Source organism: Chlorocebus sabaeus, chromosome 25 (genome assembly GCF_047675955.1).
Source record: "Chlorocebus sabaeus isolate Y175 chromosome 25, mChlSab1.0.hap1, whole genome shotgun sequence".
Taxonomy (NCBI): Eukaryota; Metazoa; Chordata; class Mammalia; order Primates; family Cercopithecidae; genus Chlorocebus; species Chlorocebus sabaeus.
In genome coordinates, this window is record NC_132928.1 from 71,216,994 (window position 1) to 71,236,297 (window position 19,304).

Below are 19,304 nucleotides of genomic sequence, written 5' to 3' on the forward strand. Positions count from 1 at the left end.
AAGACTTCTGTGAGAGGATAAGATGCAGGGTGAGGCCATGGAAGGGAGTGGCAGAAATGGAGTCACAGGGGATGGCACGGACCACAGGGTCAGAGAACAAGGGGCCTGGGTGTTTGGGTCGGTCATTTACAAGGATTCTGAGTATACATCTCACCTTTCCAGTTTTTGCTTATATATCTGTTTTTCTACCCCACTAAGCTGATATCTTTTTTAGACAGGAATAATTGACTACTTTGTGCCTAGCAGGTAGGCAACTGTGAACATTTAAAAAAAATTAACAGGCTATATTTTTGAGAGACATTTGTGATTCACAGCACAACTGAGGGGAAAGTATGGAGTTCCCACACAGCCCCTCCCCACAGACACATACACACAGCCTCCCCCACCATCAGCCTCAACTGATGAACCAACATTCACACGTCATTATCCATCAGTATCACCCAAAGGCCATAGTTTACATTTGAGTTCACTCTCGGTGTTGTACGTTGGGTTTTGGCAAATATATAATGACATGTCTCCACCAAATGGGAACTCCAGTGAAAGTTCCACTGCCCTAAAAATCTTCTGTGCCCCACCTATTCATCGCTCCCCCACCCTAAGCCCTGGCAACAATTAATCTTTTTATCGTCTCCATAGTTCTGCCTTTTCCAGAGGGCCATATAGTTGGAACCGTACGGTATGTAGCCTTTGCATATTGGCTCCTTTCTTTAAGTACTATGCATGTAATGCTCCTCCATGGCTCTGTGGCCTAGTGCCTCACTTATTTTTATCTCTTATAGCATCTCGCTGTATGAAGATACCACAGTTTGTTTACCCATTTGCCTTTTGACAGATATCTTGATTGCTTCTGAGTTTTGGCAATTATAAATAAAGTTGTCATAAACATTCATATGCAGTGTTTTGCGTGGACGTAAGTTTTCAACCCATTTGGGTAAACACCAAGGAGCATGATTGTTAGATCGTGTGATAACAACATGCTTAGTTTTATAAGAAACCACCAAATTGTCTTCTAAAGTAGCTGTACCATTTTGCATTCCCACCAGCAAAGAATGAGAGTTCCTGTTGCTCCACATCTTCATCAGCATTTGGTGTTGTCAGTGTTTTGGATTTTGGCCATTCTAACAGGTATGTCTGGTATCTCATTGTTGCTTTAATTTGCAATTCCCTAAGGACTATTGATGTTGAGGGTCTTTTCATATGCTTATTTGTCATCTGTATATCTTCTTTGTTGGGGTGTTTATTTGGGACTTAAGCCCATTTTCAAGTTGTTCTTTTTTCTTACTGTTGAGTTTTAAGTGTTCTTTGTATACCGGATAACAATCCTTTGTCTTTTAAAATATTTTCTTCCATTCTGTGGAACATTTTTTAACGAATGAAAAAATGAGTGAAAAAGAACCCATATCTAACGCTGACACTTGATGCTTCAATAGCTAACAAAAATGTGAGAAACAGTAAAGAGAAAACTTTTGAAGAAATGAACAAATGCATGAATCATTTGATAGGGACTTTTCATATATAATTTCAGACAGATAGCTATAGAGATGATTGATTGATAGATATGTATACAGATTTTACAGATTCAAAGACATAGAAAAATAAATAACTATAGTAAAATAAGTCTGGAGCTGAGGCTGCCAAGAGGCATAGCCTTGGTTCTCCTACACAAGGAAGGACAGGAAACTCTTGAGGACAACAGCCAGGAGAAGGAAAACAATGGGTGATTTGGTTGACTGAACTGTAGCTGATATATTACAGAATAATAGAAGTAGGTTAGAAAGATAACATACAAATATATAGAAACGCTGAGTATTCAGATAACCATGAGGCTCAAGCTGAATTTTTTTTTTTTTTTTTTTTTTTTGAGACGGAGTCTCCCTCTGTCGCCCAGGCTGGAGTGCAGTGGCTGGATCTCGGCTCACTGCAAGCTCCGCCTCCCAGGTTCATGCCATTCTCCTGCCTCAGCCTCCCAAGTAGCTGGGACTACAGGCGCCCGCCACCTCCCCCGGCTAGTTTTTTGTATTTTTAGTAGAGACGGGGTTTCACCGTGCTAGCCAGGATGGTCTCAATCTCCTGACCTCGTGATCCACCCATCTCGGCCTCCCAAAGCGCTGGGATTACAGGCTTGAGCCACCACGCTCGGCCTGAATTTTTTTTTTAAATCTGGGGAAACCAAAATATATTTGGCAAAAAGGAAATTGTGGGTGTCTTTTATTTTCCACTATGCACTTTTAATAGTGCTCAATATATTTGGTGTGTTCAGGTCCGTAAAATTCATGGTGCTCATAACATTTTGATGGATACCTAAAAATATCCAAAGGTCTTGGAAATAAAATTTCAAAGAAAAAACAAACAAACAAACAAACTTTTTTCTCTTTGGGGAGGGGAAAGAATAAGGTTCCTAAAAGGTATTTTTCCTCCAAATTCTTCTCTGCCAGGATTCAATTCCTCTGCCCCCAGGCTCCCACTCCTCCCTTCCTCAGTTTCTTGTTTATCTATCTTTAAAGATTGGGTTAAAAAATTTACTTGCCATGACTAAGGCTGTACTTTTGAAAGATTTATCATGCAGAGGTGTACAAGGTGCACTGGATGGGGAAGAGACCAGAGCAAGGATAAACAAAACTCCCAGGAGAGGTAATGAGGGCCTGGGAAACTCACATGGCTGGGGAATAGGAAGGGACCCCTGACTCAGGGACACAATTCAGAGTGAGGCTGAGAGAACTCCAAATGGATTATGGACAATGATGGACTGATTGAAAGAATAAAGATTACTCCAAGATTTCAACCTGAGAAGAAAAGGATCATGACAGAATCCATGGCAGAAATTAGGAAGGGGAGCTGATTTGCAAAGGAAGATTGGTGTCTTCCTTTATGCAGCAGAAGTGCTCCGTACTGCTCTAGCTGCTTTGACATCAGTGAACAAAAGGGATGGGAGCTTCCTTTCTCATGAGTGGTGCCATAAGTAAGTACGAATAAAAAAAGTTCAGTAAAATATACAATATGTAAACACAGATGCAACAGAAAAAAGAAGAGAACAAGGCAAGAGAAAAGGTGAGGGAGTTGGCACTGCAAATGTCTGGGACACAAATGCTCCATGCTGCAGGAACTGCCAGTACAAAGGTTTTAAGCTGGAGGACTGCCTGGCATGCTTGAAAGACAAAAGGAAGGCCAGTATGGATGCAGAAAAGCCCACAGGGATAGTGGGAGATCAGGCCAGAAAGCAAATTAATGGCTACAGCATGGGGTACTTGTGGGCATTGGGAGCACTTTGATTTTCATTCTGAGCGAAATGGGGAGCCGTTGCTGGGCAGTCAGCAAAGCAGTGACGTTGAAAAGCCTTATTGTGTTGTGTTAAGAATACTGTACAGGGGCTGAGCATGACGGGCACCTGTGATCCCAGTTACTTGGGAGGCTGGGGCAGGAGGATTGCTTGAGCCCAGGATTTTATGACCAGCCTAGGCAACAGTCTAGGCAAACGAGTCAGTAATATGAGAAGTTAAAAAAATAAATAAATAAAAAATAAAAAAATAAAAAAGCTATACACAGAGAATGAATGGTTATAAGCAGGGAAGATGCTATTGCAGTAACCAGATGAGAGATGAAATGGCTCAGACCAGGTGGTCATATTAGCACTGAAAAGATGTAATAGATACACTTGGAAGGAACAATGAAAGTAACTTCCTATAAGAGACTGAGTGTAGGTGTGAAAGGAAAGAAGACTCAAGGATAACTCCAAGATATTTAAGCAGAGAAACCAGAAGGATGGAGTTGTCATCACCTGAGATGGGGAAGACCACAAGTGGAGCAGGCTTGGGTGAGGGTGAGATGAAGAGCTCAGTCTTGGATGTGAGATGTCATCCTGATATCATGAGATGTCAATTTGGTAGTTAGATATACAAGTCTGGAATTCAGGACATGAGTCCAAGTTGGTGATACAAATCTGAGTGTCGTTGGCATATTAAAAGCCATGAGACTGAATGCCATCACCAAAGAAAAGAGGGCAGATACAGAAAGAATGAAGACTAAGAGCTTTGCAGCCACTGGGGACTTCACCATTATAGGGTCAGGAGGCAGAAAAACCTGTAAATCTTCCCTTCCTACGTAGCAGTGACCAGCAAGGCAGAAGGAAAACCAAGAGAATGCTGAGTCCTGGAAACCAAGAGAACCTCTACCAGGCAGGAGGAGAAATTAACTCTGTCAAATACTCCAAATGAGTCTAGTAATGTGAGAAGTAAAAGATGGAGTCAATGGTGACCCTGACAAGGGCAGGTTCAATGGAGTTTTGGGGTTGGGGGAGCCTGAATGGGATAGGATTATTAGAGAATGAAAGAAGAGCAAGTGGAAACAAACACAGGCAACCCTTCAAGGAGTTCTGCTGCAAAGAGGAGCACAGAAACAGGACAGTGGCTGGTAAGAAAGTGGGGTAAGACAGGATTTTTAAAAAAATACTTTAAGTTCTGGGATACATGTGCAGAATGTGCAGGTTTTTTACATAGGTATATATGTGCCATGGTGGTTTGCTGCACCCATCAACCTGTCATCTAGGTTTTAAGCCCTGCATGCATTAGCTATTTGTCCTAATGCTCTCCCTCCCCTTGTCCCCCACCCTCTGACAGGCCCTGGTGTGTGATGTTTACCTCCCTGTGTCCGTGTGTTCTCATTGTTCCACTCCCACTTATGAGTGAGAACATGCAGTGTTTGGTTTTCTGTTCCTGTATTAGTTTGCTAAGAATGACGGTTTTAAGGAGGATTTTTAAGGATGAGAGCTGTAAGTGTGTGTTCTCACGATAACAATGATGACAATTAGTTTAGTTTGAGAAGCATGAATGATTCCCTCTTTACTTGTCATATAGCCAGCTACCTCTCATATTTTACATCTGTTTGTGTGTTTCCTCCTCAGAAAAGCCTTTGCCAACTACCAGTTTGAACATCAGTGCCTTTCCCTCTCAGGTCTCTCTATCTCAGGCCTTTATGTGTATCCTTCATGGCACCTATTACAGTTTTCTCTCCTCTCCCAGAAGAAAGTAAGTTCCCTGAGGGCAGAGACAATAGCTGTTTTATTCATCACTCCATACCCAGTGCCCGGTACAGATCTGAGCATGGAACAGGTGCTTTGGTTAATATTTGTTGAATGAATGAAATGTTGAAATGATGCACAGAAGGGCAACTTCTTATTTCAGATGTTAACCTGATCAACTAGATAAATAAAAATAAACCCTCAGTGTTTTTCAGGAAAGTGTAATGGCAAGATATGAAATAAGAGAATATAAATAAGGAGAATAGGACAAGTCCAGAAACATCTGAGTAGAACAGGTGGAGAACGGCAGGCAAATAGCTGGGACTGCAATGACAGGAACCATGAAACTACTGCCCAAAGACTAAGAAAACATTTTTAAGGAAGAACAGCCTGACTTTAAGAGTTAAGTTGAAGAATGTCAGGCAGAATGCCTTAATCTATGGGAGTTTATTGCAATGATTAGTGCCATTTTAGTGCTTGTTACCCACCGATTTCTTCCGCTTCCTGCCTAGCCCTTAGAGTTTGTTTTTATTATGCATATTATGCATTTTTACCCAGCTTCCCAGATGATTCTGACCCACAGCCCTGTTTGAGGATTATGCTCTCCTTGCAAAGGTCCCAAACAGCTCGGTTTTTCTAGGTCAGTATTTTGGGTTTCTTCCTCCTTCCTTGCTGTGAGTTGTGAGTTCATGTAGTCCCTGTCTTTATTTTAATTGACTCTGAACTGTAAAACCAGATCACCAATCCTGCTAACAGATGACTTTAGGTAGGCTTATATGGCTCTGAATAAAAAGTGATATTGCCTCATTCTCAGCAAACTAACACAGGAACAGAAAACCAAACACCACATGTTCTCACTCATAAGTGGGAGTTGAACAATGAGAACACATGGACACAGGGAGGGGAACATCACACACCGGGGACTGTCAGGCGGTGGCGGGCAAGGGGAGGGAGAGCATTAGGACAAATACCTAATGCATGTGGGGCTTAAAACCTAGATGACGAGTTGATAGGTGCAGCAAGCCAGCGTGGCACATGTATACCTGTGTAACAAACCTGCACGTTCTGCACATGTGTCCCAGAACTTAAAGTTAAAAAAAAAAAAAAGTGATTTTGCCTATGAACTAACAGTCTAAATTTTAGTATCTGGATTTGACAACATCTACTTTGGCTATCCTAATTTTATTTATTTTTAATTTTTCTTCTTTCTGGGAGCTGGGCCACATTCCAAATAATAATAATAATAGTAACTAGTATTTAAAGAACTCGTTCAATGACTAAATTGATTTAATCTTTACAACCTCCCTGTGGTATAGGTTATACCCATTTAACAAACGGGAAACTGACGCACTGAAAGATTTCATAGCCATCTGAAGATCACAGCACTAATAAGTAGTAGGGACCGGGTTTAATTCCCAAGGCTGACTCAAGTCCAGGGATTCCCCATACCAGCTGAAGGATCTATGGATAAGGAAATGGTGCTATTTCTAGGTCATCCCTAAGCACAACATTAAAAAACCCATTGCGACTTGCCAGAAAGGTGATTAAAATAATAAAAACATAAGCTTTTAAAAAGTGTGATCATTCTTTTTTTTTTTTTTTTTTTTTTTTTTTTTTTTGAGATGGAGTCTTGCTCTGTAGCCCGGGCTGGACTGCAGTGGCCGGATCTCAGCTCACTGCAAGCTCCGCCTCCCGGGTTTACGCCATTCTCCTGCCTCAGCCTCCGGAGTAGCTGGGACTACAGGCGCCCGCCACCTCGCCCGGCTAGTTTTTTGTATTTTTAGTAGAGACGGGGTTTCACCGTGTTAGCCAGGATGGTCTCGATCTCCTAACCTCGTGATCCGCCCGTCTCGGCCTCCCAAAGTGCTGGGATTACAGGCTTGAGCCACCGCACCCGGCCTAAAAAGTGTGATCATTCTTATCATCCTTCTTAGACCTTCAATGGATTTCCATTGAATTTTTGTCACCAAGTAGATTTTAAAATAACAAACAAATCTATAGATATATTTTTGTTTTGATATGCAGGGTTAATGCAAGCTAGTCCAACTTTCAATAATTTCTTTTTAACAGAAAGTAATTAATATTTCAAAAATGCCTCATTTATCAGAGTATACTATCTTGGATTATTAGTTAAGTATTAAATGTTCCTTCTAAGTGTGTGCCCCTTGGGTAACATAGTGTTGTTAGGAAAACCATTATAACTCCATTCCCTGACTTGTGGGTCCTGAAATTTACTGTTGTAATTTTGCATGATACAGTTTTTTTCATATGTGATCACACTATTTAAGACATTACTATAACAACCAGTCACTGGGGGACCAATGACAATAAGACAGGCAATCGGTTTTTCCACTGCCCCCAAGGGCTGGCATTAAACCGTGAAACTCAGCAATTGCTTATGGCAGCATTAGTAATAGCATCTGAAATTTTCAAGCCAACCACGTAGTCAGTGCTACTCAGCCCTTGAACGTCATAAACTGTTATGTGCAAATTCTGAGGTAGGCAAAGATACAAATGAGAAGCTCCCACTCCTTAGGCCCATCTCCATCATGTTTTTTTTGGGGGGGGAGGGTCGGGGGGAGACTAAGTTTTGCTCTCGTTGTGCAGGCTGGAGTGCAGTGGTACAATCTCGGCTCACTGCAGCCTCTGCCTCCTGGGTTCAAGCAATTCTCTAGCCTCAGCCTCCTGAGTAGCGGGGACTACAGGCGTGCACCACCACATCAAGCTAATTTTTTACTTTTAATAGAGATGGGATTTCACCATGTTGGTCAGGCTGGTCTTGAACTCCTGACCTCGGGTGATCCACCGGCCTCAGCCTCCCAAAGTGCTGGGATTACAGGCATGAGCCACCACGCTCAGCCTCCATCACGTTTTAACTAACCTTAACTTCTCCTCTTTCTCCCTACCCCAGTAACCACAGCTGCAACCCCACAATATTTTGCTATATGGAATAGTGGTAGGAGGAGGTGAGAAAGAGAAAAGGAAATTAAAGGAAAAATTAACATTCAAACGAGTGTGCATCAGACACAAGTGAGCAATTAGAATCCAAGGTGTCCGGGAAAGAGGCAGAAATCACCCTATTTCATCTTCCCTCCTCTCCCCATGCCCACACCCAGTCAGGCCAGGCCCTGTGCTACAGATGGGCCTCAACCTTTCCCACAAAACTGGGGCAAGACATGAGTATATCAAAGCATGCTACTCTGCCCAAACGAACCTGAAATACAAACCATTTCTTATTTCTTATTGTAACTTACTGTTTCTCATTATTTCTTATTATTAATTAATACATTAATTTATTATTAATAAGACAGTTACTTATTGTAACTCTCTTCTCATTGTAACTGCTAAACTACAATTTGTTAAGTTGTCAGGATCTTATTGCTTTGACTTTGGGTTGTCAGCAAAGGAAGTGCACAATCTGAAAATGTGCGAGTGACAATTTTCTCTTTGAAAGCATGCAGTGGGCACTGTCGCGTCCCCGGTGTGCCTTCCGACAGCACATGTGCACGCTCAGTGGCTTACCGAGCAAAACAGTGCGTGCGCATGCTCAGTGGCTTACCGAGCAAGACAGCGCGTGCGCATGCTCAGTGGCTTACCGATCAAGATAGCACATGCGCATGCTCAGTGGCTTACCGATCAAGCAATGCCAGCAAGGTCAGTCGATCGTACCAGACTTTAATCCACTTGCCAGGGAAAATGATAAATTTGTAAAACTGCTCTCGGTTAAATTTTCCTTGTGTTGAAGAACATGACGAGGCTTCCAGATCCTGACTCACATGCTTTTAGATACCAAAAGAAACAACAGAAAAAAGTGTTTCATGTTGTCATGCCGTGGCCACAAATATATATATACACCATAATTTAAAAATACAAAAAGCAGATGTTCAAATTCCGAAATATAAACCAACATATTTCAGTTAAAATAAATAAGAAAAGGATAATGATCAACAAAAAGGGTTTTTCTTACCTACACACTTGAATTCCTTTACAATGTACCATTAAAATTATGCTATTCATCACATCAAAATGCTGCTGCTCATTAAGGCCAAGAAACTGCTATAAAAATAGTTCTTACGAAAAGTAGGAATTCAATAAGCGATCTTAAATGACTTCATTTCTGAAAAGTGTGTTAATGTTGAGATACATATTCAAATTTTACTAAGAGTAAAAAGATTTTCATTGGGACTATCTAGGTTATTGGTGAAGCCCGCTATAAGAAAAACTGAACTATTTATTGAAAAAATCTAAATCATTAAAACTAAAATGTGGGGAAATTTAGACCCAGATATTAAAAGTTTTAACCCCTAATTCATCTTTGATTAGCTCTAATTCAGTGGAAAAGAATTCAGTTTTGAAAAAAAAAAATTAGTCTTCATTGATTTGTCTATCAAATACTTACTGAGGGACTCTTAGGAGCCTGGAACAAGGTTGGGAATAGGCAGTTTTCCATGCAGTCCCTCTAGTGAAGATGTTGGTAATAGAATGTGCTTAGTTAATCCTAACAGTGAGGTCCCAGATGAAGTGGGGAGCCTCCTATTGGACATCCCACCTGTGTTTTGTCTCCTGTTCTTGTGTACAGAAACTGTTAAAACCAAAGCTCCCATGCGGCTCCTCCTGTTTGACCATTTGCTTGTCACTTCTTGCTACCATCCTTAAGCCTTCTCTAGACACCCCAGCCCCCTTCAGAGCTTCTATTTCTAACCTCTATATATCTTTAACTGTGGTTGAAAAACAAATATCATAAAAGTTACCACCATAACCGTTTTAAGTTTAAAGTTCAATAGCGCTAACAATATTCACATTGTTGTGCAACAGATCTCTGGAATCTTTTCATCCTGCAAAACTGAAACCCTGTATCTGTTTAGCAACTCCCCATTTACCCTCCCCCCAGCCTCTGGTAACCACTCTTCTCCTTTCTGTCCCTATGAATGTGACTACTTTAGGTGCCTCATGTAAATGAGATCATGTAAGTAGTTGAACCTTTTTGTGACTGGCTTATTTCACTCGGCATAGTGTCCTCAAGCTTCATCCACATTGTAGCATGTGTCCGATTCCCTTTCTTTTTAAGGCTGAATAATACTCCTTGTATGTATGTATCATGTTTTGTTTGTCCACTAATCTGTCAATGGATATTGAAGTTGCTTCCACCCTTTGGCTATTGTGAATAGTGCTGCTAGGAGCACAAGTGTGCAAATATCTCTTCAAGTTCCTGCTTTCAATTCTTTTGGATATACACTCAGAAACAGAATTGCTGGATTATTCTAATCTGTATTTTTGTTTGGTTTTGCCTTGCATTTTTCCAACATGGATTTAAGGTTCTGATTTCCCGTAGGCCGACAAACATAAGACACAGGAGATTAAAAAGGGCAAAGACAAGAAAGGGATGAGTATGGGACAAAGAGCAGCGGCAGCGGCGCAGGTGACATCGGCTTTTAAAGGACTCCTACATTTCCCTTTGGCTTACAAAGCACAAGGTTATACATGGGCAGACTGCACAAGTTTTCTCCTAATTTAGGGGAAGTCACTGATGTCAAAGTGCCTGGCATGCATGGAGGCAGTGCAGCTGCTTCATTAGAGGCCACTGCAGAACTCTCCAAGAAAGCAAATTTTACCATCTCTCCATTTCCAGATGCTAATCTGCTTACTCAGCCTATGGAAAATGGAGTTATTCCGGATATCAAATATTAATGCAAAAGGCATCTACAGGGAAAGTTGATCCATCATGAAGGCAATATGCAGGATGAGTTGGACTGAATGATAACAGGAAAGTTGAGATTGTAAGTGCTGCTTGTGCCTGGAATTCTATTTCAACACAGAAGAGAGCTTTGTGGAAACTGCCTGGTGTCATCTCAGCAGGAACAGCTTCTTTGCATGATGATGAACTTGTGGTTTATAGTAAACCTCCCCCCACAAAGGAGTCCTTTTCCTTGAAGCCACATGGACAAAGAGTGTAAATAAGAATTAGGTGCACAGGAGCCCACAGTTTACTGTCCTTGTTATGTAAGAATCCATGTATGATGCATAAACAGGTCAAGGGTAAGCAACAGCTAAGATGAGAGCATTCCTTCCAATAGGAAGAAAAATGCCTTCTTAAAGTGGGGTTTCATTTGATATGCTTAGCTGTTAGGAAAGGTCAGTATGTAAAAAATTACATGAAGACTATGCCTGCATCTTTTTTAAAACTTATTAAAGATTCCAGCATACTGTACTGTTTATTGCTGCTTAAACGAAAATCCTTGCTTAAAAAAAAAATCCTCAAAAATTAATGAAAAAAAAGATTTGATTTCTTTTATGGGAAAAAAAGATTCATAAAATTTTATTTTTTGCCTTCGATATCCAAGAAGCCCAGAGCTACATGTTTTGGTGAATAACAGCAATTGTTCTTGGACTGTTTTCTGGTACCAAATTCAAATTCAAATTCAATTATTTCTCATCATTTTAATATCATTCATGTTTTCACTCATCGAACAAAATAGTTACTGTGTAGATTATATAAACCAAATACTAAAAAAAAAAATAAAATAAAAATAAACCAAATACTATATGTAATGTATGTTGAAAATTGAAAACATAACAAGAGAGAGTTTCCACCTTACAGGGGTTTGGAAATTTCTGGGAATAGGCGAGCAAACCAGTCATGATAACATCATCACATATGCATAAACGTATCTACATCTGTATCTATCTCTGGAGAGAGAAGTGAGTCACCAGAGAGTGTAGGACTGACATCCCAGAAGAGGGCATGGAGTAAAGGGGTCTTGGGCATTCCCTGGAGTGCATCAACAATTAAGGGGCTTGCATAATTGCGGACCCTCAGTGGAGTCTGAGAAGGAGCTTCATATTCATCACTTTTATCTTTCACTGTAACTGATCTAAATAATGAAAAAAAAAAAAGAATGCATGGACAAACTGACAAAAAAAGACGTTTATGTCTCTGATTCATTAAACCTTGCTAAAGAATAATTATGTTGCATTGCCCAGTAAGTTGGGCCTGCAAGTTTAATTCTACGATTCTGAGAAATAGTTTAGGAAAGGGGAGGACAAAGGAAAGGATAAAAGTTGAACTTAGGTTCTTTTTAAAAAACAAGACAATTGCATTTACATACACTCCTCATATGGATTAGTGTTTATATCATAATATCCAATGTTCATTTAATGAATTTGAATTATCAAGAACAACTTACATTATTGTCAGTATATTCTTCTTAAGAAGGTAGGGAAGGACAGTGTACCTTTTAGAAATATTTTGGGCGGAATTTTTGAAATCTAAGTATAAAAGACTATGCCTTCTGAGATACCTGAGAAATTCTACTGCTCAAATAATGCTACTTTCAAGAGTTCCAGATAACAAATAAGATTTTTTGATGATATTAGTAACTGCCACCAACTAGTAAAGTCATAATTTTGCCATATATTATCTCTAATCCTTAAAAGATCACAATAGTTCAGTTTCCTAAAAGAAACTGAGGCTCTGAGAGATTAGGCCACTGGTCCAAGGTCCCAGATTAGGAAGAGATTTGCTGGAAGCCAAAGTCTGGGCTCTTTCTACAATCGTGCTTAAGGGGGCCCAGGTGAATCGACACATCAAGCAGTGCTCATCAGTAAAGAGAAAGCCACCTTCACAGCAAAACAAATAGAGTTCAAGAGACAATACATATAGTCTAATTGTGAAAGAACAAGTTAACACAAATTTGAAAATGGAAACTGGCAAAAATAAGATGAGGAATAATGGATTACAAATAACATGTTATTTAAAACAAACTTAAAGTCAGGTTTGTGATTTTGAGAATGAACCATATGTAATAAAAACTAAAATAGATATTATGCCCTGTTATGTGAAAGAGAGTAAGTGATCAGCTCTACAGAACCTCCCCAAAGTCTGAACAGGCACAAATGGATTTAAATCATTGGCCTCTTTTTTGTGGGGGGATATTGAAACTTAAATTAGAGGTTCTCCAGTTCTCAGAAGGTATCTGTAGATTTTACCTGAAAGGGCAGGGAAAAGGGAGAAGGAGTAGAGGAGTGAACAGTAGACAGAAGAAAAGTGGTCCTTTGGGAAACTATGTGTAACTCCTAACAGCTATCAAGCTCAGCACTGGGAAGGAAGGGTTGGTAGGGACTGTTTGGTGTCAGAAGTGGGATTGTGAGAAATCACAGCAGTGGCTGCCAAGGGGGATGTGAGCACTGGAGGCCCTAATAGTGACAAAAGGGAAACTAGGAAGGAACACTGGATGAGGATCCCTTCGATGCCCCAAGTTCCAGTACTCTCTGCACTGCAGTTTCCTTAGATATTCAACCCCCAGATGAAATAATGCCTACCCTGAAGACTTCTCTTAAAGATAAAATGACATCAAATATGACAGCACCTAGCCCAGTACCATACACATAACTCGTGTTCAAAACATACAAGTGGAATGTGAATTATATCTGGATGTGAACAAAACTTTGAGGGATGAAACATATTTTTTTGAAAGTAGAATGATACTATTATAACAGTGGCCATGTTTAGCAGCCAGAATTCATAACAAGTCATGTAGATTCTAAACCTATTACAGATAGCCTCTGACTTACAATGATTCAACTTATGATTTTTGAACTTTACAATGCTGTGAAAGGGATAAGCATTCAGTAGAACATCAGTAAGTGATATGAGATAGTCAATACTTTATTACAAAATAGGCTTTGTATTTGATGATTTTGCCCAACTGTTGGCTAATGTAAGTGTTCTGAGCATGTTTAAGGCAGGCCAGGGTAACCTATGATATTCAGTAGGTTAGATGTATTAAATGTATTTTCAACTTATGATATTTTCAATTTATAATGGATTTATAGGGACCTAAATCCATTCTAAGTTGAGGAGCATCTGTATTTAAATGAACTTCTGAACACGATAAATGAAAAAGATGCAAATGTTACTTTTTCTTTTTAAAGTATTAATATACTTTCAAATAAATGAATATATGATGAAAAATAAATGTTATGATATTATAATTGATGTCTCATCTCTTTCATCTCTATAATTATTTCAACTGTTTCATCTTTTAGTAAATGCCAATATTCTTATAAGTTCTTGTTAATGTTTTAATGATAGTAAATTGTGATGTATATGCTGCCTTTATATTTACCTAGAATAACAGTCAGCCAGGCCTAGTACTGTGCTCATCTTTGCAATTCTTACCAGTTCTCATCAGTTAGGACCAATGAAATGCTTGACCTTCACATATCCATAAGATAATGATAATAATGCCACTATCATAGACTTGCACAGAGCTTTAGAGTTTACAAAACACTTTTACATACAATACTATCTCATTTTTTAATGTAAGACAAGCTGAATGAGTTGGAGACTATATCCAGTTAAAAGTAAATGGAAGCGGAAAATGCTGTATTCCTACAGATCCTGTGCTGCCCTTGGGTAGACTGCACCTGCCTCTCAACCAGCAGTGTAATAAACAAAATGTTTCCAGGTGATTACTCAGGTACTGCCCCATAACATATTGGGACAATGTAAGATTTTTAAAACCATGGTAATGAGTCTACAGAATATACTCTGTGGGGTTAGAAGCACATGATGAAAAAACTTAGTGACAGAGAAGTACAAGTTTATAATATGGATTCATGCAACATTTTTAATTGGTAATATTCAAAACCCCTGAATGCCAATCTTGAGTTCAAACAACAGGTTTTCACCAATTCCAACCATATATATACACATATATATATATGGTTGGAATACACACACACACACACACACACACATATATATATATAAAGTGACCAGCCCTTCATAAAAGTGACAGCCCTTCCTGGGAGCTCCCCTTTCAGGGACACTTCATTCTCCACACACATACTGTATTTGTACCAGGGAGGAATTTTAGAAAAGTCTTTCTCTGACCTTGGCTCACTTCCTGACCACCCGCCCATCAGAGCCTGCAGAATTCCATCCTCTGCTAGAAAGAGCTTGCGGAAAGTTGCAGGGGAAGCACTCTCAGAGCTCATGTGCTGCACTTGAAGGAGAGGGGCAGGGAGGATGGGGGAAGGAAGGGATTAAAGTCTTGTCTTCAGAGCCTTATCTCCTGCTTACTTTTGCTAGTCTCCTTCTGAGAAATAGCTGCCCTGTGCCTCCAGGCTCCAGGAACACTGAGCACACCTGCTTTCAGCCTCACCTCCAGGTCCCTTTGGCCAGGTCGTTTCTCTGTCTAGATACTCTTATCTCCTTTTATTTGGTTAACTTCAACTCATCCTCCACATTTCAGCGGAAGTGTCACCTTGCTGAGGAAGCCTCTCTGATCCCGTTTCCTGGCCTGGAGCTTCTCCTGTGTCCCACACCACTAGAGCCTATTCTAATCAGAATTCCTGTTGTATAGAGTTGAATTGGTTGACTGGCTGTCAAACTTATTGTAGGCAGGGACTGAGATTTTTTCACCATTGTATACCAAGCTTCTAGCACAGGACTGCAGGCATAGCCAGCCTACAGCAAATATTTGTTGGATAATGAGTAGAAAACCTATTTAATTTTTATTTCGTGTCTGAAACCTAATTTAATTTCCTGGTGATATCAGTTATATTTAGAAATCAAATAGTAGAACTACATTTTTTTCCCAGTATGAGACTTTGTAAATATTTTCTTAGGGTCTAAACATGAGCTTGGTTAGCAATCTTCATTTTTCCTCTTCCATACCCATATACAATAGAATATAGAACTTTAAAAATTTTTACTTAAAGTAAGTTTAAATTGTTGAAGCAATGAATTTGGTTAAGTGTCTAACAATAAAACACTACAGATGAGTTGAGTTTTTATGCATCATCATGCCATTTATAGGATTACAAATGTAAAATAAGGAATGGCAGGACTGTTTCTGATTTATTCTTTCAGTATTTACTTATTTTCAAGTTTCTGCTCTAACTGGGATATTTTTGAGATACTAAATCAATAGATGTATACCTTTGATAATCTAAAGTTTCTAGTTTCCTCTAGTTCTGCTACTCATGAAATCAATGGCATTCACATCTTTCCAAGCTCTCCTGATACTTTCATGGAACCTTCTTGAAGGTTCAACACTAATGTTCTGGAGGGTAGTAGGGAGTGAGCGCTTCCCCGGGCCTATCACGGGGAAAATGCAAGTTTCTCAGGAAAGCCTGCGTTCCACAGGCCCCACATACTAGGGCTGGGGTGAGAACTATATTCTGGCAGCTGGGGGTGGGGCTGGGCAGAGCTCACAGACCTCATACAGGCTGACAGTGTGTGCAGAACACGGCTAGGGCAAATGGCAGGGTCTCCGGTGGTCAGTGAGTGGCAGATCCAACACCTCACCCAAACCAGGCAGGTACAACACACAGTACACCCGGTGACTGGGCTGAGGGGATGCTCCCCTCCCCGGAAGGGCCCCTCCCAGGTCCACTTCCAACCACAGGTTTAGGAATCCTATCTCTTACACACAGAGGCCCTGGAAAGAAGGAAGAGAGCCTGAATACATGAAAGGGAAGAGAATAAACAGTCCCAAAAGGCTGCTTCTTTGAATAAATTAAACACTTGTTCACACAGAAACTCCAAGCCTGAAAGGGCTGAGTTACCCTAATTAGCACTTTTTTTGTTTGAGAGAGGATCTCACTCTGCCACCCAGGCTAGAGTGCAGTGGTGCAGTCATAGCTCACTGCAGCCTTGAACTCCTGGGCTCAAACCATCCCCCCACTTCAGCCTCCCAAAGTGTTGGGATTACAGGCGTGAGCCACTGTGTCTGGCAATTAGCACTTTTAAGTTAAGTCATCCCTACACTCCCCACATCAACAGGAATAAGAACTCAGGGCAATATGTGGTCAGCTAAAAGGTAACTCAACATTTTCTTTGCACAGCTGAGTAATGGTGTATAAATTTCAACCCACTGTATTTTGTGCGTGTGTGTTTGTTGGAGACAGAGTCTCGCTCTGTTGCCCAGGTTGGAATGCAGTGGCACGACCTTGGCTGATTGCAACCTCTGCCTCCGGGGTTCAAGCGATTCTTGCGCTTCAGCCTCCCAAATAGCTGGGACTACAGGCATGTGCCACCATGCCAGGCTAATGTTTGTATTTTTAGTAGAGATGGGGTTTTGCCATGTTGGCCAGGCTGGTCTTGAACTCCTGACCTCAAGTGATCCATCCACCTTGGCCTCCCAAAGTGCTGGGATTACAGGCGTGAGTCACTGCAGCCAGCCACATTGTATTGTTGAGCATCCTTTGGAAAAATGTGGCTAAGCAATCAAAAACGTATACACATATATATATTTATATATATATAAACATATATATTTATATATATAAACATAATTATATATATATAAAATTATTATTTTTTCAAAGATGAGCTTTTCCAGAATGAACTGAAACATTTCCAGGAAAAAGGTAAACAGAAATAAAGAAAGTTGACACTCACATGACATCATCCCATCTACAATCCTCTTCTCTCAATAAGTACCAATGGAAACCAATCTTTCTTCGAGGTCTAACCCAAGTATTTCTTCTTCTAAGAAGCCGTCCCCATTCCCCCTCCTCCAAAATGCCCAAAATTGAATCTGCAGCTCTAACTTCATGTCTGGGTGTTTCACTAATCTCCCATGTTATCTCTGGCTTTTAATCCTTGGCTCTGCCTCCTAAGAGTCTTATTAAAGGTTGACGGGATAAATGAATGAACATTAATAAGTTATCTCTTAGTAAAATAATGAAAGGCTTCACATTTTTAGACCTCTTGAGAATAATGTCACTTGCCCCAAGAATAAAGTCTCCCTTTAAGTCAAATATTTAAGAATCTTTGAATATTTAATATACAAGGCAATAATACATTATTTTTTTTAAAAAAAACAGACACTTTGCAAACCATGGGCGAAAAAGGCAACCTAATCCAGTGAGCTCTTGAGAGACTTATGCATCCCGGCAACCAAAGATCAATGTGCATGAATTTCTAATGCATTTGAAAAGCAACTGAGGCAGTGGCAATCCTCTTAATATCAACCCAAGGTTAGCTGCTATCTCTCTGATTTCTTTTCACATTCAGTCAGTAGACTGCCTTGCAGTGATATATCAACAACCCAGTGATGCAAAATTCAGGGAAAGAGCTGACTAATCCTGTCAGGTAATCCAACCTGGAAAAAGGTTTTAAGATCCCCTGTTTCTAGAACATCCACAAACAGCAATTCTGGAATGTACGTACCCGTGGGGTTTCTGACTGGGTCCTGCGAGCCACCATCAGTAACAGCTGTTGCTGAAGGGCACTGACAGCAGGGTCCCCAGAAGACGGATCTTGACTCTCAGAAGTTGTGGTACTGGAGGAGCTGACCTGCATCTCTCTGAGGGTGGGCAAAACAAAAGCTTTGGTTACCTGGCGATACCACAAGTCATCTATTTATTATACACAAACACAAGAACAATAGGAATGCCCAAAGCAGGTATTGGATGAGTCTTTACAACCTTACATAAAGAGTTAAGAGTTTAAAATTATGCATACAAGGCTACCTTCAGGGAGAAGGTCAATTACCCTGCATACATTGAAATTACTCAGGCTGCCCAGGGTTGCAGTGTGTCATAGGGCAGGTGGGTAGATGCCTGGTATTCTACAGATGACAACCTTAATTTTTTTACATATTTAATGGGTGGGGAGGCCTTAGTAACAAGTTCTAGCCTCACATTTTGTAAAAACAAATAGTGGGCTTGATAATTCTCCAAACACCAACCAGGAAGAAACAGAGACTAACACCTCTACTACCTGACTGCATCTCCTCTCCACCACAGCCCAAAGCACGGTAAGTACATATTAGACAAAAGAAATGTCTTGGGTAATTGATCAAGAGGACATTATGGAATTAGTTGTGATCTGTATATAAAATAGTTTTATCTTTAATCACCCACAGATTGGCAAGACTTAAATTAACAGTAAGCAGTCTCAATCCTGGCATTTTTTTCCTTTGGCTCAGAAAGCAAAAACTAGGACATACTTCTCTATCTGATTTCCTAGCAGGCTACCTATAACTTTTAGGAGACAACGTTGCCGCCTACTCAACAGGCATTTCTCATAGAATGTCTGCTAACATAACTCTATCTTATTAAGTCATCCAAGACTGTGTGCTTTGGAAGAGACATGAGGTCCTTCCCCAGCCCCAGGGAAAAATCCTGGTCTCTAAGCCGTTCATTCTGGCCAGAGCTTGGCTTTGGAATGAGAAAGAAACACAATTCTAAGAGGTCACTGAGGAGCAAAGAAGAGTTGGCTGGGAATAAGAGAGCTCTTGGACAAAATTTTCTATAGTTCTTAAGTAGTAACAAA

General features: G+C 40.3%; 1 protein-coding gene across 1 annotated transcript in view; it reads right to left on the reverse strand.

The window, feature by feature from the left end:
• The window catches only part of PCNX2 (pecanex 2), a 312,991-nt gene that overhangs the window by 235,392 nt on the left and 58,295 nt on the right, over positions 1 to 19,304 (reverse strand). The window contains exons 9-10 of the mRNA XM_007989814.3: positions 18,198 to 18,333; positions 8,648 to 8,793 (exon numbers count right to left, since the gene is read on the reverse strand). Coding sequence (XP_007988005.3) covers positions 8,648 to 8,793; positions 18,198 to 18,333 — 282 coding nt within the window. The remainder of the gene's footprint in view (positions 1 to 8,647; positions 8,794 to 18,197; positions 18,334 to 19,304) is intronic.